This window comes from Aspergillus brasiliensis, assembly GCF_001889945.1.
Source record: "Aspergillus brasiliensis CBS 101740 unplaced genomic scaffold ASPBRscaffold_9, whole genome shotgun sequence".
NCBI lineage: Eukaryota > Fungi > Ascomycota > Eurotiomycetes > Eurotiales > Aspergillaceae > Aspergillus > Aspergillus brasiliensis.
This window is the reverse complement of record NW_027137450.1, coordinates 1,179,100-1,198,368: the sequence shown is the minus strand read 5'-3', so window position 1 is coordinate 1,198,368 and position 19,269 is coordinate 1,179,100. Positions and strand designations below refer to the sequence as shown.

The 19,269-nt window shown below is 49.7% G+C and overlaps 10 protein-coding genes and 1 non-coding gene across 11 annotated transcripts; 6 read left to right on the top strand and 5 right to left on the bottom strand.

Moving 5' to 3' along the window:
• Positions 1 to 124: 124 nt before the first annotated feature.
• ASPBRDRAFT_197891 (putative extracelular serine carboxypeptidase) lies at positions 125 to 2,912 on the top strand (the record flags this gene model as incomplete). Its single annotated transcript, XM_067621147.1, has 2 exons — positions 125 to 145; positions 1,332 to 2,912. The coding sequence occupies 2 exons, from the start codon at positions 125 to 127 to the stop codon at positions 2,910 to 2,912; spliced, it is 1,602 nt and encodes a 533-aa protein (XP_067477446.1).
• A 128-nt stretch (positions 2,913 to 3,040) lies between these two features.
• On the bottom strand, positions 3,041 to 4,394 carry ASPBRDRAFT_129854 (FAD-dependent oxidoreductase; the record flags this gene model as incomplete). Its single annotated transcript, XM_067618170.1, has 3 exons — positions 3,041 to 3,326; positions 3,383 to 4,189; positions 4,243 to 4,394. The coding sequence occupies 3 exons, from the start codon at positions 4,392 to 4,394 to the stop codon at positions 3,041 to 3,043; spliced, it is 1,245 nt and encodes a 414-aa protein (XP_067477445.1).
• A 390-nt stretch (positions 4,395 to 4,784) lies between these two features.
• Positions 4,785 to 5,653, bottom strand: ASPBRDRAFT_678914 (uncharacterized protein). The gene is made up of 3 exons (XM_067628974.1): positions 5,114 to 5,653; positions 4,998 to 5,091; positions 4,785 to 4,936 (listed from the first exon to the last, which is right to left on the bottom strand). Exons 1-3 carry the CDS (start codon positions 5,290 to 5,292, stop codon positions 4,823 to 4,825), a joined length of 387 nt encoding a protein of 128 aa, XP_067477444.1. The 5' UTR covers positions 5,293 to 5,653; the 3' UTR covers positions 4,785 to 4,822.
• Positions 5,223 to 6,772, top strand: ASPBRDRAFT_181877 (uncharacterized protein; the record flags this gene model as incomplete). Its single annotated transcript, XM_067619961.1, has 3 exons — positions 5,223 to 5,438; positions 5,488 to 5,629; positions 5,679 to 6,772. The coding sequence occupies exons 1-3, from the start codon at positions 5,319 to 5,321 to the stop codon at positions 6,770 to 6,772; spliced, it is 1,356 nt and encodes a 451-aa protein (XP_067477443.1). The 5' UTR covers positions 5,223 to 5,318.
• Positions 6,773 to 6,844: 72 nt separating this feature from the next.
• Positions 6,845 to 7,490, bottom strand: ASPBRDRAFT_56901 (uncharacterized protein; the record flags this gene model as incomplete). Its single annotated transcript, XM_067627650.1, has 4 exons — positions 6,845 to 7,047; positions 7,099 to 7,123; positions 7,179 to 7,268; positions 7,422 to 7,490. 4 exons carry the CDS (start codon positions 7,488 to 7,490, stop codon positions 6,845 to 6,847), a joined length of 387 nt encoding a protein of 128 aa, XP_067477442.1.
• Positions 7,491 to 9,748: 2,258 nt separating this feature from the next.
• On the top strand, positions 9,749 to 11,277 carry ASPBRDRAFT_45488 (retropepsin-like aspartic protease). Its single transcript, XM_067625421.1, has 2 exons — positions 9,749 to 10,063; positions 10,124 to 11,277. Exon 2 carries the CDS (start codon positions 10,147 to 10,149, stop codon positions 10,981 to 10,983), a length of 837 nt encoding a protein of 278 aa, XP_067477441.1. The 5' UTR covers positions 9,749 to 10,063; positions 10,124 to 10,146; the 3' UTR covers positions 10,984 to 11,277.
• Positions 11,278 to 11,608: 331 nt separating this feature from the next.
• On the top strand, positions 11,609 to 12,631 carry ASPBRDRAFT_45487 (uncharacterized protein). Its single transcript, XM_067625420.1, has 3 exons — positions 11,609 to 11,794; positions 11,868 to 12,267; positions 12,322 to 12,631. The coding sequence occupies exons 1-3, from the start codon at positions 11,792 to 11,794 to the stop codon at positions 12,447 to 12,449; spliced, it is 531 nt and encodes a 176-aa protein (XP_067477440.1). The 5' UTR covers positions 11,609 to 11,791; the 3' UTR covers positions 12,450 to 12,631.
• Positions 12,632 to 13,124: 493 nt separating this feature from the next.
• Positions 13,125 to 14,457, top strand: ASPBRDRAFT_156813 (retropepsin-like aspartic protease). Its single transcript, XM_067619411.1, has 3 exons — positions 13,125 to 13,184; positions 13,262 to 13,340; positions 13,402 to 14,457. Exon 3 carries the CDS (start codon positions 13,453 to 13,455, stop codon positions 14,170 to 14,172), a length of 720 nt encoding a protein of 239 aa, XP_067477439.1. The 5' UTR covers positions 13,125 to 13,184; positions 13,262 to 13,340; positions 13,402 to 13,452; the 3' UTR covers positions 14,173 to 14,457.
• A 253-nt stretch (positions 14,458 to 14,710) lies between these two features.
• Positions 14,711 to 15,788, top strand: ASPBRDRAFT_32063 (uncharacterized protein; the record flags this gene model as incomplete). Its single annotated transcript, XM_067622977.1, has 4 exons — positions 14,711 to 15,017; positions 15,103 to 15,359; positions 15,432 to 15,673; positions 15,737 to 15,788. The coding sequence occupies 4 exons, from the start codon at positions 14,711 to 14,713 to the stop codon at positions 15,786 to 15,788; spliced, it is 858 nt and encodes a 285-aa protein (XP_067477438.1).
• A 771-nt stretch (positions 15,789 to 16,559) lies between these two features.
• ASPBRDRAFT_t197 lies at positions 16,560 to 16,640 on the bottom strand. The gene has a single exon. It is a non-coding gene; the product is annotated as a tRNA-Ser (tRNA).
• A 248-nt stretch (positions 16,641 to 16,888) lies between these two features.
• On the bottom strand, positions 16,889 to 19,202 carry ASPBRDRAFT_56898 (uncharacterized protein; the record flags this gene model as incomplete). Its single annotated transcript, XM_067627649.1, has 7 exons — positions 16,889 to 17,761; positions 17,812 to 17,880; positions 17,936 to 17,974; positions 18,031 to 18,571; positions 18,623 to 19,002; positions 19,055 to 19,100; positions 19,159 to 19,202. 7 exons carry the CDS (start codon positions 19,200 to 19,202, stop codon positions 16,889 to 16,891), a joined length of 1,992 nt encoding a protein of 663 aa, XP_067477437.1.
• Between the last annotated feature and the right edge of the window lie 67 nt (positions 19,203 to 19,269).

The window sequence follows — 19,269 nt, the reverse complement described above, 5'->3', positions numbered from 1 at the left end:
GACGAAGGAGAGTTGATTAGGGGGTGATCGGTTCTTGCATAAGATCGTATCGTTGGGGCGAAAGGGGGCATGATGTACACAGCCTGCCTGATGAGTGGAGGCCAAGTGATGCGTAGTATTGGATATGTCCACTTCTACCAACATGGTGAGAAGCAGAGTGGCTGCGTTGAAGGCACGGTCGTAGCCATGTTACGGGCGAGCAAATGGAAGCTCGTGTGCGACGGTGAGAGTTGGGGGCGGCCCCAATTTAGCATTCCTGGCTGTACCGAGTTTCCTAACAGCGAGTTAACTGGGAGTTTGTAGATTAGGGGTTCGTAGTAAGCACAAATTTGGAGAATACCAACATTTCATCAGTAGTATCAGGTGTCATTGGGCGATACTTGATGCTTTTGGTGACTCCTGTCAGCCCTAATTGGAGCTTGGGTGAGATGGGATGCTAGAGTGTGCTGCCCTGCTGTACATGTCGATGAAATGGCTGCATATGATAAGTCTCATTTCTATCGTATATAAAAGACCGATTCCTATGATGATATCTTTGATATTTTAGGTCGGGGAAGCGGGTTTCTGCAGTGGTGAAGCTGCAGAATGCGCCCCCACAGAACAGGGGTGGAAGGCTTGAAGCATTCACTAAGATGCAACTAAGAATAGCTGCATGGCGACTCCGATTCCGCCCGTGTGTCACGTGATAGGCACCAAGTCTCCCAGGTTCGATTCTTGCTCCGAGCGACTGGTCTTTTGTGAGAGGCAGAAAAACGATGATGATCAAGAGACTACTACTTAGTCCTAGTATCACCTTGTGCAAGTGTCAATATCAATGGTGATTAAGGCGTCATCCTCCCTGGAAATTAAACCCCCAGGGAGTCACCGGATGTCACGCCATTGTCGGGCTGTATGTCGGAGCGAACGGTTGTGTGACCGCTTGTTTGTACGACACCAGTTGCTAGTGAACTTGACAAACATGGAGTGAAAATGCATCGACGAGGTGAGGGGAGAGCGGGGAATTATCGTCAATTATTGGCAAGTGCAGCAACCAGCCACGCCGGGAGCCCGACGGATACCGCGACGATCGCCGTCCCAACCTCATCACGCTGGCTGGCTGGCTGAACTATTGGCAATCGCAGTTCCACCGATTAGATAAAAGAAAGAAACCCCGCATGAGAATCGAGAAGCAATAAACCCTGGGGAATCCTCCCCAATTCTTCCATCGCACGCCCATCATGTTCCTGTCGCTGCCCCTGCTGGGGACCCTGATTGCTTCCACGGTTGCCCTCGACGCCAGCCCCCTGGAATTGCGGGTGCCACATCTGCACCAGCTCAGCAAGTCTCACCAGGCTTCTGGTGCCCAAGAATCAACAAGCTTCCCCGTGTACAATCTCTCCGTGCCCATAGACCACTTTCACAATGAATTGCGCTATGAGCCACACACCAATGCCACCTTTGGCCTGCGCTACTGGCTCGACACCAGCCATTACCGGCCGGGAGGACCCGTTTTTGTGATCGCTGCAGGCGAAACCGATGGAAGCGATCGTATTCCTTTCCTGTCACAGGGCGTTGTCACTCAATTAGCGGCCGCCTACCATGGCGTTGGCCTCATCCTCGAACATCGCTACTACGGAGAGAGCTACCCATTCGCCAACCTTACCACTGAGAACATTCGGTTCTTGACCACGGAGCAGGCGCTGGCCGATTACGCGTATTTTGCCTCGAATGTTGTCTTCCCCGGTCTGGAGCATCTCGATCTCACGGCAGCCACCACTCCATGGATCGCTTATGGCGGCTCCTACGCTGGTGCCTTTGTTGCTTTCCTCCGCAAACTCTACCCGGATGTCTACTGGGGCGCGGTGTCATCATCCGGTGTCACGGAGGCCATCATCGACTACTGGGAATACTACGAGCCGATTCGACTGTACGGCCCATCACAGTGCATCTCCACCATACAGACATCAATCGATATCGTGGATCGCATTCTCATCGACCACGCCGACAATAAAACCCTTGCGCAGCAACTGAAGTCCACCTTTGGAGGCTCCGCGACAAATCTTAGTAACCAGGACTTTGTCTCTTACCTCTCTTATGGTCTGGACTCATTCCAGTCCCGCAACTGGGACAAGTCTATCGGAACTCCTCTCTTCCGCGCCTTCTGCAACAACATCACCGATTCGGACCTGCTGTACCCCGAAACTGCCGAGCCTATCTCTGCGTCTGTCAAGCGATTAGTCCAAATCGCAGGCTACGACCCCTCCAACACGACACTCGTCACCAACTTTCTCAACTGGATCGGATTCCTAAGCACCTCGAAAGTCTTCACCGACTCATCCTCGGAGTCCTCATCATCCAACATCTCGAACTTCACCACCCCGCAGCCCCTCTCCAAGGACTCCGGCACCAGCTGGAACTACCAAGTCTGCGTCGAATGGGGCTATTTCACCACTGGCTCCTCAGTGCCTTCCACCATCAAGCCCCTTATCTCCCGTCTTCTCGACCTCCCATACTTGTCGTCATTCTGTCCTAGCACGTTCGGAATTAATACCCCGCCTGATGTCCAGCGCATCAACCAATTCGGCGGATTCAATTTCACGTACCCGCGCGTCGCGATTATCGGCGGATTGGCAGATCCATGGCGCGACGCGACTCCACTGGCGGACGGAGTCGATTGGGAAAGCCGGAAGTCGACTGATAGTGAGCCGATTATCTTGTTGGATATTCCGGCGGCAGATGTGTGGGATGGTGTTCGGGGCGCGGTCCATCACTGGGACCAGAATGGATTGTCGAGACAGCAGAAGAAGGAGGAGGCGGAACCTAAGGAGATAGTTAGTGTGCATAAGGAGGCGGTGAGGTTTGTGGGGGTGTGGTTGAAGGAGTGGAGGGGGAAGTTTTCTAGTGCGGAGAAGGTGTATCAGACTGTTTTGTAGATACGTGTATGTCATGATGAAAGACCAGCGATGATACACTCCATAGAGCCATCTAGTGAATATGTACATACTCCAAAACATACTTACTCTTACTCCAGAATATGACTCTGTGTTAGCAGCAAGCACCCTCAAAACGGCTCTCTAAACAACGCATCCAACCCCCTCGCCACAGCCTCCTCATCCCTCCAAGCATCCACAATACCCGCATCGCGCTCGCGACACCGTTCCGGCCCTCCCACCACAACACGCTGCTCGCCCAGCCGACGAGCTTCCTTGACCAGTGCAGAGGTCCGCGGCTGTCTCAGCCTTGCAAACTCCTCAAATATACCCAATAACCCCTGTTCAACCACGTCCCACTCCCCCCCATTCATACTCAAATCCGGAAGCAGTCGACTCAGATAATAGCAGTCTTCCCTACAAACTCAAGGATTAGCATATATCACAATCATCTCTCTATGAAATGAACTCACAAAGCCTGATTCGCCCCCTGACCCAAATGCGGACTCGTCGGATGCGCCGCATCACCCACCAACACGACACGATCAGAGAACCACAGCTCGGCAGGAACTTCACTTCGATCGAACAATCCATAAGAGATGATTCTATCGGCGGTATTCACCATTTCCAGAACACAGTCTTCAAACCCAGATAACATCCTCCTTAACTTCCGTCGTAGATCATCCATCTCCTCACCAGCAGTAGCAGCACGCCATGTACTCTCCTCACCAGCTGTATCTGGGATAGTAACCGCCCAGGAAATATCCTCGGTAGAGATCGGATATGAAACAACGTGCACTCCCTCGCCGTACCAATTACTTAGTGATCTACCTCTCTCGGATAAGGTATCTGGAAGTTTAGATATCCCTGCTACTTGAACCAAGCCCGTGAATGTAGGTGGGCCTTCGGCTATTCCTGCTTTGGAGAGAAGAATTCTTCTGGTGGAGGATTTGATTCCGTCGCAGCCGATGAGGAATGAGCCGGTGATTGATTTACCGTTAGTGAAGGATGCGGTTATTTGGTTGGGATACTCGTGGATATTCTCGAGCTGGTATCCTTCGTATAGGGGGATGTCGTGGTCTTGGAGTGTGGTCTTCAGGTGGAGGTTTAGTACGCTGCGCTTGATTCCGCTGGCTGGTTGGGTGTAACGACTCTTGTAGGTTGAGGGGAGGCAGGTGTGCCCGAGGGTTTTGCCCGAGGCGGTGCCGTGCCAGAGGAATTGGAGGGGGGTTATAACTGGGAGGGGGTGTTGGGGAGTGATGAGGTCGAGGATTTTCATTCTGATTCATTGTTAGCTGGAGAGTTGATTTTGTGGACTATGGTGTAGGTATACCCGTTTGGCTGTATCATTAATGATGCCCCAGCATCTCCCAGGGCTTGGACCTTTTCGAAGACGATGGGGTTGTAGCCTTTGCGCTTTAGGAGGATGGCGAGGACGGGGCCGGCGATGCCGCAGCCGATTATGAGGACGGTCGGAGGGGGCATCTCTGAAATAAATTATGATATTGGATTATTTTCAAATTCTGTAAGGTTAATGGCAAAGACAAAGGCATCGTTCTGGTTTTATAGCTATAGGTGTGACGGAGGCTTGTTGTTCGGACAGTCCGCGGAGTGTCCGGATGGGAGCAAAGGCATCATCATTTCTTGTCAGACATGGTGTTTAGCCCTTAAAATAATATATTCATTTGAAAAATAGCCTACCTCATCAATTTCCGAGTTAGAGAATACTCCAGTCCATGTAAACATTTCCAACCTCTCATCGAGCACGCTGATCGGCTCCTAACCGAGCGATCCACGGATCAATTATCGGATTAAGGCACGCCATGCGCTGGCTTCGGCTAGCGCCGAGCGTCCGTTCTCGGCGCACCAATAAGCTTTAATCAAAGTCTTATAATCCTGGTTACCAGCTGCATCTAGCTGCTGCCATGGCCTATTGTATGGTAGACTATTTTGAAGCTTGCCGGCGGCGTGCAGCTGGCGTGCTCGTGGCTACTCCATGTCGGCGATTCTGAGACCAAACACCTGCACTCAGAATCACACGAATCTGTGCGAGCTGTTGAACATGAACTTGGGTAAAGTGCTGTTGACATTGTTAATGATGCCGGTTACAGCTGTAGTAGGTTGAAGCATAATGCAGCAGGCAGTATCGTAGCACCTGGGTACAACATTTATTGACAAAGTGCTAAGATATCAGTCCAAGATACCGTTCACTTCCCGACGATCTATCAGCACTGGCCGCTGGTCCCATGCAAGTGCCAGGACGATCTAAAATATTTCCCCAACGAGTCTCCATAGATAATGCAGGTGGTCCCCCGTATTTCCCCATCTTCTTTCCGAACCCGACGCCACAGCTGGAGGCTTTGTTTACCCACTGGTACAGCATGCAGGGCGCATCTTTCGCAAGCCAATATGAACCTGCAACAAGCTATACAGAATTTCTTCTCGGTCAACATACAACATCCGGAGACTGAAGGTGCTACCTCAAGTCATCTCGTCGCTCACAAGTTCCGCGAAATCCCGCGTTGCTCAGTACTGATTCTGATCCATCACCCCAACCTCTACTAATCTCGTCACATAGTTAAACTGCCTCTTTCCCCTGATCCTCTCCACCTGCTCCCACACAGACTACACATGTCTCTGCACCAATCTACCTACAGTAGCAGCAACTACACAGTTCGAATCATGTTTTCACCAATGTCCCATCAACCACGACCAGCGAGGTCAGTCATCCTGTAATAGAAACCTAACGCCCTAACTCACAATAAACAGAAACGCCCAACTCCCTCCTCTCCCTCTGCAACCTCTTCGACATCCACCCAAATCTCCCCGAATACATGACCCCAAACATTAACATCGACCGCCGAGGGGAATACATCAACGAACTAAGGACCATCTACTCCATCGTGACCACAATCTACGCATCCACACAATCCACGTCCGAACCAACATCAACCGAAGACCCACTAGCAACAGCCACCGCAGGCGTAATCTCTAGCATTGACCCCGATGATACAGCCACCACCATCGCTCCCACGACATCCTCAGACGACAACACCGTCACAACCACATCCCAACAACCCAACATCATCACAATAACAGAAACCCGTCTCATCTCAACAATGTACATGACCTCAGCAGCCACTCGAACATCCTCCCCAGATAACAATAACACCAACACGAGTGGACTATCCACCGGCGCCAAAGCCGGGATCGGAGTCGCAGTACCTCTCGCCGTAGCCCTTATCGCACTTCTCGCCTTTTTATGGTTCCAAAGACGGCGCAGGAAGATGAAACAACAACAGTCCGGGGGCATCAATACTAGCGAAGAAAGCGGACAGACCACAACGATACAGCACACGGAAGGGAAGGATACTATCACTTTAGTACTTCCTGAGATTGATGGCGCGCCGCTCAATGAATCTGATAGTCGGCCTGTACATGATAACTCTTCTGATCGGCCGGTCGTGTTTGAGTTGAGTACTGGGTCTGTTCGGAAGCCGAGACGGGGTGATCATCCACAGGGTGAAGCTGGAGCGAGAGATGTAATTGGAGTGGAGGATAAGCAGGCTGCTGGTGGTGGTGAGGTAGCCTCATCTGGCTCTGCGACATTGGGTGAAGCACCGGCTGAGCTATCTTCTGATGGGGTAAGGGATGGGGAGTCGACAGCGTCAGCGTCAGCATCAGCGGTGGCGTATGAAAGGATGAGTTCGTCGGAGTTGCAGGAGGAATTGGCTAGAGTGGCGAGGAGTAGAGAGAGATTACAGTATTTACAGACGCTGGAGGAGAGAGAGGATAGGATTCGGAGAGTGCTTGCGGGACAGGGGGAGGATGCGGTGTCGAGGGGAGGGGATGATAATTCATAGAGTAATGATTAAATGGTACTGATGCGAGTAATTTAATGTACTGCAAACCATACTCTATTGTCTACTACAAGATTAATACTTCAACCAAGCCCTCACAACCGACCACGCCTGCCACGCCGCCCCAGCCCCGACAACCCATCCATTCTCCTTGACCCCATTCTTGAAATACCATGCCGAGCTAGCCCACAGCATCGCATTGACAATGAGAGCGATAGCTTTGTTAGTAGGGTCCTGAAGAGCTCGGGGGTTCTTGGCCCATTGGTAGTGGAGGAGACCTAACCATCATCAATATTTAAGCTAATGCGTTACAGTGGGATACTTCTTACCGGTCGCTAAGAAAAAGGCGCTTCCCTGGATTTATTATTAGTATTATAGCTATAGTTTGCTTTGTAGTGGATAGAAGTACCTGGTACCAGCCGACAATGCCGAGAGCCCATGGCTTGGTGCCGGAGATGGTGCGGAAGGCGGGTTCGGCGGTCCATTGGGTTCCTCCGAGCTGGTCATGAAAGTTAATTAGTACGGAGTAGATGAATCAGATAGACAGATAAGGAAATTGAGTATTGGTTGTTGAATCTTAAGGGGTTTGATGGGATCGAATTGTCATGCAGATGCAAGGGGCATGACGCCATAAGGCAGCTAGCTGACATACCGTATGTCCGACCGCCAATGCGACGAACGAGAAGGCCGAGGCCTGGAGGGAGAGAGATGACGACGCCATTGTTGATTCTGATAGGACAGCAATTGATCCGGATTGGTATTAGAGTCTAGGTGAATTTTAAGAGAGTAGTAATGCAGGGAAAGAAGGAAAGAAGTTTCGAAAGCTTCGAAACTGGTGCGGAGGTGATGGCATGATTACAAATACGTGCAAAAATTCCCCCGAGCTCAAGAAGTCGCCGAACCCGAGGCCCGCAGGATTGGAAGGATCAGTGGCACGACACGGAGATGGATGAGAGGTGGAGCTTATATATGCGATTAATATAGAGTGTTCTCCCCGTAGTAAATCTCCATTCTTCTTTCGACTACTTTTGGCTCTGTTTATATTTTGTTTGTATGCTCATATGATAGGAGTGTATACCGCCTGCTATATTAGGAAGTAAATGTACCGAGGCATAAAGGAACTACTAAAATTTATGGAGATCAGATGCGTAGTTTATACGCTGCACTTATAGTGGTATAGATTTATCTGAAGAAGGCTGCTCCTTCATTGGCTTGGTTGATTTAATGCGGATTTATGGATCCTTAATCCGTAGGCTTCAATCGATTTGAGACCGAGAGGAGAGGTCTAACGTGTTGATAACAACAAACTGAGTTCGGGAAATGCCCGAGTCGGCCCTTTGCTCATCGGCGGGCCCATCGGTCCCTTGCCCGGGCGGTTCCCAGCTGCTCGTGGAGCCGATACTATTCCTTTTCCAAGATTGTGCTTATAATCTCTAGTTTTATGTATTTTTCGTGTACCATAGTCAAATAGCCATTCAGGTTTTAAGGGTGGATGCGAAGGTATGTGTATGCAGGCGCACGCACCACCTTCTAAATCCACCTCGATAAATTACGGTCTCCAGAGGAACGAGACTAAATTGCGGGGGGCAACTGTATGGCACTCACTCACCGCCTGTGAGACATCTTTCATGCAAGAAACGCCCGAATTTCCGAGTTGCGAGGCTTCAATCAGCCTTGCGGGGCTACGCAAAGTGCGGTTCGGGGTCGCCGATTGCTACAATCACCGGGTGGAAGCCTCAACAGATCTGCCTGAGGAGTCAATGAGGCAATCAACACGTTGGGCATTCAATTCGCTTCATTGCCATGAGCGATGGATGAAGAATATTACTCAAGTAAATGAAGGTGGTGTGGGGAAAAGGGCGCAGTGTGCTCGAAATGATGCTACTGTCCAGCCAGGAAAGATTTGTCTTCATGGATCGCTATTCTTTGATTGTATGCGGATAATGTAGTGAGCTTGAAGATCATCGATGCGCTGGGGATATTTTTTTTTTCTTTCTTTTTGCAGTTGGCTAGATTTCCGCGGGTTGGGTAGGACCAGGCTGTGAAGCAGAGTGCTGTCATGAGGAATGCTTATGATATGATTGACTTTCAGAAGGGGAAATCAACGCTATTGGCCGCTTCATCGAGGACCAATCCATGTAGCCCGCTTAGGGATGGTACCGAGGGGACACCGATTTGAAAGGGAAGTAGAAAAAGCAAATAGTTAGTGGCAAGGACTCAGATTAGGCAGCACATGTCCCAGGCTAACAAACAGATTCAAGCTTGGGCTTTGACCCTCTCCAGCCACAGCCACAACGCGCCTCGAGTACTATTCGTCAAACAAGGCAACCAATAGCCTTGCCCAGAGCATATACAGAGTAGAACTCACCCCTCGCCTTGGGCTCTTGACCGATTTTCCTAGGATTCCAACGTAGAGGAGATCATTGATCCGATTAATCTGGTCAAGTTCCTGTTCCTGGATATGGTTGCCTACCGGTTGTTAGCAGCACCACCGTCGGGTCTCTATGCAGGCCACTTTACATTGTGTTGCGCCTTAACCTGAAGGCAAGAAATTTGGTTACGGTGCTAAGAATTACCCGGGAGTACTCCATGACTTTTCCAACCTGTACCTATGCGACAATTGACTTGGTGTAGCTTTCATTCTGTAGTGATTGTGGTTGCAGCTCGCTTGGCTTCTTTCCTAATTAGAGCAGAGCCCAAAAATGCCATTCCGATGTCTCAAAAACAGTTCTTGCTACTGAACTCATACGTCTGTTCCTGATCAGATCGATTTGCAGATGGTATACTAACCAGAATACCACGTATGCCGTGTATGCCTCATCCCTCTGCACTGTGTGGCTTCTCATCAGGACTAGTATCTAATTAGATGAGACTGGTGGGTCCTATTCCCGGGCTGCTTCTGAAACAGTGTTTTGGGCACCGCAAGATGGCTGAGCACAAACAGCGGACAAGCCTCATGAAGACAGTGAGCCAAAGCTAGTTGACCGCAGCCTTTATTAGCTCTAAGTATGTGACTGCACCAAGAGTTTTAGCATCTGCAACTCACCCCAGTCACTTGCCTTACCAACTTCGAGACTTGAGGACCACAGCACTCAAACCTAGAGAAGAGCCTTTGTGACGTCAAGTGCTACTCGGTCTCCACAACCAGCCTACCTCCTTCTCCTTTCTATATACCTCCCTCTTCTCTGCTTTGCCCTCGGGTTCGCCTTTCCGTGGTAGAACAATCCTTCCCGTCCACGGGTATACAATTTTGAGCATAGATGGTGAACCGGAGGCATCTCCACCCGAGCGATGGTAAGATGTCTATCTTGCTTGATGCTTTTGTAGCACATGCATCGTTACTGACCGCTGCAGTTCGTGCAGACACCCATAACCACATGACCGACATGGACCGTGAGCGCCGCCGACCAACCGCCTTTCATTTTATCTTCAAAGTTCCAGAGTCCATCAAGTCGTGGCGTCACCAACGAATCTCCCATCCTTATACAACTCAGCCCAGTGTCAGTCTACCTCATCGCTGCCACCAATGCCATTCTCCAGAGGAGCCAAATAGGCCATATTTTTCTTCTAGCCTGGAGTCTTCATGGATGCGTCCGGGAAACGCTGAAAGTGTGAATTGGCGAGCCGTTTCTCGCCATGGATTTGCCCAGGAAATTAGCCCAGATACGTCAACCGACGACAACACGCATTGGACAAAACCACGGCCCATAGGAACTGTGTCAGACGCGTCTGGTGAAAGCTTCCATAGTGGACACAGCGCGAGTCTCTCCTCCACCATGACGATGTCCTCACTGACTGGTCAGCTACCAGAAACAGCTGAAAAGGATCCCAATGAGAGAGGCAGATTCACGCATCTTGGTTCCCTGATCACCGGAAACCTACAGGGGAAGTCAGTTCTAATTTCCTTGGACACGATGGCTCAAGTGAGCATCATGCGTAAGGACATCTTCGACAAGTTAGGCCTGCCACTGGACCATTTCTCGGGGGCTCTGGTTCCGTTGCAGACCCGATCCGCGGAGACACCGATCCGACCGATCGGCCTTGTCCGTCATGTTGACTGGCGCTTTGCTCGAGGGAGTCAGACCTATACGACAGACTTTCTTGTTGTGGACACGGACCAGTATGATGTCCTTATCGGTGAACCAGAGATCAAGCGATACCATCTTCTACAGCTGGGCCCGGACATACCCAATGCTGTCGTACGGCAGCTGTAGAGTCCGGTGAAGGGCTTGGGTATTTTGTCATCTTTACCTCGTTCGTGGGAATCTTCAGCACTCGTTGACATCCAGTCGGGTTGGAGATATAATGAGATATAATGAGATACAATGCTGTATATAATGGGAGGTTACGTGCGACACAAGCTTGCTCCGCGACTTAATGTTGGCTTATTTTTGTTCAAAGGCACCTAGCATTGGCCGGCTTGGACGAAGTAGCAAGCCATGGGTTTCCTAGCATACTCTGATATTAGCGATGAATACTCATTTTACGGGCGAATGCATAATTGGACATTTCTTCAGCAATTGTACAAGTTGTATATCGTGCCTTCTTTTTCTTATTTCAACATGTCCTTGCGTAAATTCGTTTTTCAAGTTATATTTGCTTTTCCTTCACGCTGACCATTCGTGATCGTTGTTCCTTCCGGCTGCCGGGATCCTGCATTAGAACTCAGCCACACCAAATCTTCCTCGAGTGGCAATCGTGCCCAAATGCCGTTGGACTACCAAGTCTCCATGCGCATCACTTGCACCTGACGTGCTGGTGAGGCTATCTGTGTCATTGGTGTTATCCCACCTGATAGGCCTGCCCCTGTCAGAGGCAGTAGCCAGTCCGATCATACTTTGTTCTTCAGCATCATGCATTCCTGCATTCCTGCCTTATTGTAAAGGCCTTAAAAATTGCCAGAAAGGTATTGTGCGGCTCAAACTGATGACTTGATTATGCTGCGAAGATATGAAGCCGTGTCCGCCGAGGAATGCCCCGGAGCCAACCACTTGACATTGCAAAGCAACACGTTTCAGGGCTATGGTATGTTTCATACTTCATTCACCACCCACAACTGAATTAAGGCGAAGCTAATAATATATACCTCTTTCCTCAGGCACAACCTCGCATTGTGCAGATATCCTGCTCTTCGCCAGATGAGACACAACTGGCGCTCCGAGCTGGGTTCACACGTGACCTGGGTATCAATATCCTCACCCCCCAAGGTCAGCAGAACCTCGATTCATTTCCCGTCATCCGCGGATCGCAGAGAGCCTTCCAACTCAGAAATGGAGAAGTGATGAGAGTCTGTGATTATGTTCGTCTGCACATCTGGCGCGATGGTGCCAGCCGCAGCGAGGAGGAAGAGTTTTACATCCCACTGCATGAGATCCCTGAGTTTCGAAATATCCTAGAGACTCATGTGATATTGGGCCGGGATTGCTTCCTTAAGCTCAAGGACTTTGCCGATGATCACGCGTCTCTAGCCCCTATACAGCTAGACCGGCAGACTAAGGGTACTTGCACCAGGCCATTTATCACTATCGCGATCGACGCTAACCTCGTTCTAGAGCAGAAGGAGAAGCAGCAAAAAGCCCTCGAATTGAAGAGAAAGGAGGCTCAGGAGAATGCGAACAAGAGATTGGAGCTACAACGGCAGCGCCGCCAGCAGCGTGCAGGTGCGACCGGTCGGAGTTAGCCAGCTTTGGCGCGAGCTCATGAACTTTTGGTCGAAATCTATCTATTCCCGAGTGAAATGTTATCGAATGTAGTTGAATCTGTTTACTTCGCTCATGCATCCCAGATATTGCTGATACCTTTTCTCACTTAATTATTGGTTACTTGCCCTATGTGACGGCCTGCTGAGCAGTAGCACACCACTAATGTTTCAGTGTAGTATACTACACGATAGGTTCATTTCTATGGCTATTATCGGTAGCTTATTCATGTTAAATCTTTTCCTTCGTACCTTACATAGCTACCATAGCGTCATAGTAGGCGGACAATCCTCATAGTTCAGTAATTATCCGTTCATTGGCGCGTCGGGCACCAAAAAATGCAACAAAGTTACACATATGAACCAAACAAAACGGAACGCGTTGTATAGACGCCTAAGTAATATCAAACAACCATTTATAACGAGCCTTGAGAGAGAAGTGCATGGGAGAAATGGGGTACCGGTGACGCATTGACCGCAAGTGCAAGTAAAAGAATATTCCACCTGCATAGCGTCGGGTATCATTTATTGAGCAATAACCAATCAGATGCCGAAGCTACCCCGACAGAGTCAGCTTTCAACATCATGCCGCCTCACTCTTCGCCCTCATAAGGCGTGCCTCACTCCTTCTCTCGACTGGATTTTGTTTGTTCTCCGCGGGTACATTGTTCTTTTCATCACGATTCCAGAATGCCAGTCTGCATTTCCATGCCTCAGGCCATCTCTCGTCAGTGATGCGAAGCAAGCCCTATCATTACCTATTCTGGAAATGATGCTAACGGTCGTGTTCTAGGCCTCTGGGGAGAGGGAAGTCAAGCCAGTGGTAAGAGGCAGCCAGTAACTTCCAAAACACCAAAGCCTCATCATGATCATGTATTGAGCCCTGGTCATTATCAATCTGGGACAAAGTATATAAAACTGACCCAACTGGAAGACAGTCTCATCAACGGAGTCCCCATGCCCTGTCAAGTCCAATCGATCTAGTATGTCCTGTCTCAATGGTATCTGTCGCAGCCAGCGTTTCCGCAATATATTCGTGAAGAAACATTCCTCCGTTTCCTATGAATCCAAATCTACGAGAGGAGAACCACTGTCCCCCGACTGCTCCGGTGCCGGAACGGACCCATCGTCGGAGTATCAGCAGCAGCAGTCACGACAAAATGCGAGGACCACGGCGAATCCAGCAACTGGACCACACACAGACACCCGGTATCATCATGATTCGGAACCACTAGAGGGGCGAGGCGAGTCCATCAATGTGCTTGGCTCCCTCCCTTTCGAGAACTACGAAAATGATGAATCGGAAAAGCCAGGAGCGTACAGAGATCTGGATAAGTGCGACTTCATCTACGACATAATTGTACAGTCACCAACAGGATCGAGATTTCGGCGACGGTTGACCCTCAAATTCGACGCGGATATCAATATCATGTCGGACCATATGCTACACAGACTCGGTACTGAGCTTAAACCCTATTATGGAGATCCCATTTCGATAACTGGACAGTCGCAAGTTACCCCTTTGGGAACCGTCGGTGTTTCATGGACCTTTTGTGGGCAGACCAGGATCTACAGAACCGACTTTTATGTTGTTCCGGATGCAAACTACGACTTTCTCCTCGGCAGGCCATCAATGCGGAATCACGAGCTGTATCGAGTGGATTCGGAAATTGCCAGACGGCTGAGCAAATCCTACCAGGACTAAATCGGTACCCAGTGGGCTTGATGGGGCGGAAATGTCATGGTTGAGTATGTACCTAAACCCACGTTTGTTTGCCTTTGATTCATGTAGGTTGCCAACTGGCACTTTTGGCTGTGATATGTGGCACAATTTGAGCTGTTAGAATGCGATAATGCCTGATCTAATCGCCTGCAAGGGTCAAATGTCCAGGGGGGATCGCAAGGAAGACCACGACAGTGTGTTGTGCTGTCATTTAGGTTGTTAGGTACTGGATCAAATAGTCTGTTTAGTTGAATATTTCTAGTCCGTACTCTTCCTTCCTTTTAGTGACTACTTATATGCTTCTATAATTGTTACTTTCATGATAATGATCAAGGCATATTGCCGTGAATCTCAAGTCCTATTCAGCACATAAGTACTTTTGATAAAGAGTATCCGTCTAAATTGTTTAAAGAGTTCGATACACAAGGGACTTTCCCACCCCAATACCAAGAACCAGACCTCCCTCCCCACACACAGAGCTCTTCATAACAAACAAATAGACAGACAGATCTCAGCCAATATGGAAGACAACAACCTGGAAGGATACGATAAGCTAGCGGCCGTAATGGCCCTGGACTCTGGATCCTGCATCTTCCGCCGATTTGCCAAGCTCAACGCGAAAAATCTGCTCTATCTCCAAGCGGAGTTGGCCGATATCGAAGAAGAACTGAAGGATATCATTGCTGAGGACAAGAAGTCTGCATCATCTGAGAAGGCAAATTATCCTTACTCAGTATGGGAGCTGAAGGAATCTCTTCATCGGAAAGATGAGTATCCCGAGCAGTGGATGAAGGTTCTTGAGGCACGAAAGATGTTGAATGAGTATAGTACGTTATCTTTTGCTTCCATTTCCTTTCCAGAATGACTTTTACTCTATATATGCTGTCCAACATCTCTCTTACACCTCTGCAGATACAGCACTTCTCCAACAATCCCAACTCCTCCGGTTCAGCAAGCCGGAGACAGACGATCTCGAAGTCCTCCAAGACTGGCTATCCCGGGAGCAGAGCGAGAAAAAGCTCCTCTATCCAGAGAATCAGTGGATCGGTAACAACGCCAAAGATTTGGTTGCATTGCATAGTCGGCATGACAGCACAGACAAATTCACCCGTCTCGTGTATACGCGAGTCATTCCGTTGTTCCATAAATGGCTAGGATATCGGAATACCGTACGTTGCACTCCACAGCCCCCTTCGTACTCGCCTACCTACGGATCTAGCTAACCGTCACCTCTAATCCAGGCCAGAAAAGACATCGAAGCCGGTGTATGGTACTACGATAACCAACGAATCCGATCCTGGACATATGTAGTGAGCTTGCTGATCTCAGCCCTTCTACCTGCAACGTCGGTGGTCGCGCTGTATTTCATCCAGCAGACGGCGGCTAAGTTTATTGTGATTTTCGTGTACAATGTCATATTCGTGCTGGTGATGGGGCTCATGGTTAAGGCGAAACGGGTGGAGATTTTTGCAACGGCCGCAGCGTGAGTTCTTTATTTTCATTCTTTTTAGCCTCCTGGATAGATATCAGCTAACACTGTTTATAGATTCGCTGCGATCCAGGTGACCATCCTTACGAGTGGGAATGGCAGCTCTTGATATGAACATGGAGGTTTCTCGTATGAGGTCGGGATCTGTCAAAAAAAAAAAAAAATAAATAAATAAATAAAATAAAAACATACAACAGAAGGGATTCGCTGGTGGTCACCCACCCAACTACTAACCTCCCGGCGTGTGGCTTGAGTACGGCTGAGCGGACGGGAAGCCCTATTTTCCACACCCTGTGGTCGTATGTACTTGTTTACATATTGGAATAGTATATAATGTCTGAAATTTAATGCCCAAGCCCAGTATCATACCTAACACACCCTACCTATACACAGACCAAGCATGCTGCAACAGTCATTGCTCTAGATCACCGACAGAAGTTGCCTAGATTCAGAGTCCACCTTGACTATCAAGTGAATTGTATCATCCCTAATAATTTGAATTTTCTGATACTGCTTCATTGTCTTTCTAAGGTTGTACAGTATAACTTAATGATTATGGCGAGGTACACTTAACCTATGGGGAATTACTCAATTCTTATATCATACTGGGAAGGACTAGGTTCAGAAGGCAACGAGGTGACTGCCTATACGTATCGGTACTGTTCACTTCTCATACAAACTCACCCATGAAGAGTTTATTTTTCTACTGAACTGGACATGTCAATCTGCTGTCGAATATCAATGCATGTTCGTGCTATTCCGTACCCGTTCTGGATCTCTCAATCGCCGGTCTTCAATGGCCGACACTGTGCGTCATATACCCACTCTCCCGGGTATTAACTGGATAACGAAAGGAATAAAAAAAAACACAAAAAGAAAACGTCAGCGACAGGACTCGAACCTGTGCGGGCGAACCCAATAGATTTCTAGTCTATCGCCTTAACCACTCGGCCACACTGACTCCTGTTGCTTTTCTTGCTAAATCGGTCAAAAAGCGTCGACACATCCGCTCAGTTAACATAGCGACTTCATGCAAGTTGATTTTGATCCGAATGGTCGAGATCAGACGCCGAGGTGGGATCCACTTTCCACCGAAATACGATAGACTCACATTCAAAAGCCAATTGGCCGAGGATAATTCTATCCCGCACAGACAACTGAGTATGCCGGATGCCCTGGTTGAACCAAGTTAACCGTGTCGATGAAGGTCTAGCTAGCTATTTCATCCCGTATAACGGTAGCATTATATACCCCCTCCAACTCCCTAACCATCCTCCCGACCCCCTCATAAACCCCATCCGCTTTCATCGACGCTCTCAACGCCTCAATCCCCATATATAACTCCTCCTCAAGTCTCTCTGCATCCTGTATCACTGTCCGCTCACTCGGCCGATCGAGCAGCTCATAAACACTGCTCAGGTTTCCCGCAGACAACGCCGCCCTCACACGCCATAACACCATGGACAGTACGTAGAAGCTCTGCATTCCACACCACGCCATATACGGTAGCGAGCGGGGAGAAGCCACCGACTGCTTCGAACCCCTACTACTAAGTCCAAATCCCAGTACTGTCTCTCCATTCGCAGGAGTATCGGAGTACATCGGATTCGGTGTAGGCAGGTGACGGAAAACGCGAGATATCAGCAGCGCAGAGCGAATGCAGATGCGCATGGATTCTTGCTCGTCGAATGGGAAGATTGTGTCGATTTCCGCCCGTCGGGATGCGGAGAGGGGAGTGCTAGTTCCGCTGGTACTGATATTGTTGCTTGCAAGGCTGTCGAGAGGACGGTCAGGGAAGGCGCGGACTCGATGGAGAAGTAGTCTAGCTGTGTGGATAAGCATGCGTGATATCGCCCAGAGAACGCGCTCTGCATCGGCCTCGGTGCCTTGGCAGTTGGCTATGCAGCGGTAGCGGTCGGTTTCGGTGGCTATGTCGAGGAGGGAAGAGTCGAGGTGTTTGATTTCGTTATGGAAGGAACATGGCAGACATCCTTGATCGTGGATGGTTTCGTTGGAGAGCTGGCGCGTGATGGCGCAGCTGCGGTGGAGGAGATTTTGTGCTTGTACGAGGTAGGGCCATGGCTGATGCTTGTTAGAGAGGGACATTAAGTGGAAGGTAGTTGCGTGCGCACCTCACGACAGCCACGAATTACTGTATAGGGAGTAGTTATGCGGAAGTCGTCGCTGGTTATTATGGGTGCCTATATCGCCTAGTCAGTGAAGTCATGCATATGCGACTGGACATTGCGAACAGACCGAGGCTGTCAGGATAGAAGAATGATAGACGAGGAACATCTGCGACAGTTATTATAAACCTATAGGCTATGGACCAAGAAACTCAAGTGACATACTGTCAACCACCAGCAGCGGCGAATAGCGTCGGAACAAGTAGCTGCCGACTTCTCTGCATGTAATGATAGGTCCATAGCCATGGTTAAAGCCTGATTGGCACGTATACGCATTTTGAAGGCATTTCCCCGCTGGCAGCATTCGTACAGGCTGAGCAGCGCTAGTGCAAGGACCGGCTCTATTTGGCGCGGCACATCCGGGTGCAAGGGGCTGCATGGCCCCTGAGTCAGATCGAGATTGGAAGACGGCTCGAGGGACTCTTCCGATGCATCTAGAGCCGAGCGTGCAAGAAGATCGGCATAAGAGCGTCGCAAGGCGGCAGCCTCATCGTCCGCCGCGTGCACGTCTCCTGGCGGCGGTATCAGGGCCAGCATCGCTGCCAAGGCCAAGCCCAGTGAGGTAGTCGGCCAGTAAGGCAGATGAGATGCATTTGCCTGAGTCAAGCGGATACTCAGTGTCTCGGGCTTGTCCGCATACTGAGACACAGCTGGTGGAGGTAGTAAAGGGAGATATGGATGGATGAAGATATAGTAGGCATTGATACTGGAGGACGATTAGAGAACAGTCTGGCGACATCGCAGGAACATGACGTACAGATCCTGATCGCACCGATAAGCACGGAGGCTCCGTGTCGGATGGCCCACAGTCTCCCGGAACTCCTGACCGGTTCTAGGGCCTTTATGTGATGACGGAAATCCCGAGCTGTCTCTTCCTTGCAGCGTATCGGATGGTCGGGATCCGGTTTCGATCGGAGATGGAGACAATAGAGAAACCGGGGTAGCTGCGGTGGTCTGCAATGTATGGGGAGGAGCCGGAGTATACGCATCATTCGTGAAGGGATTATCGCTGATCCTGGTTGCATTTCGCAATCGTTGAGCCTTTTTCATAGCCCGCTCTTCGGCGGCAACAGGACCCCGTCGAGCGCCTCCTCGCCGACTCGGCTGATATTGGCATTCTTGTTGATGGATAGTACACTACAGAGGTTACTAGAGTTCAGACTAGCCGCTTGAACAAGACTCAGCTCACATTGGCGCACGGGTTTTGCCCGTCACAGCGAATTTTAGAAGCACGACTGTCCACATGTCAGAATTTGGTGCCTCGCATTAATTTTTCGGTACTCGGTTACTTACCAGGCCAGACACGCCACCTTTACCGGTCGAAAAGTAGAAGGCATGGATGCACTTTCCTGTTTATATATCTGTTTTTTTGCTTCTCTTGTAAATGTTTATCAGTTCAGGGCG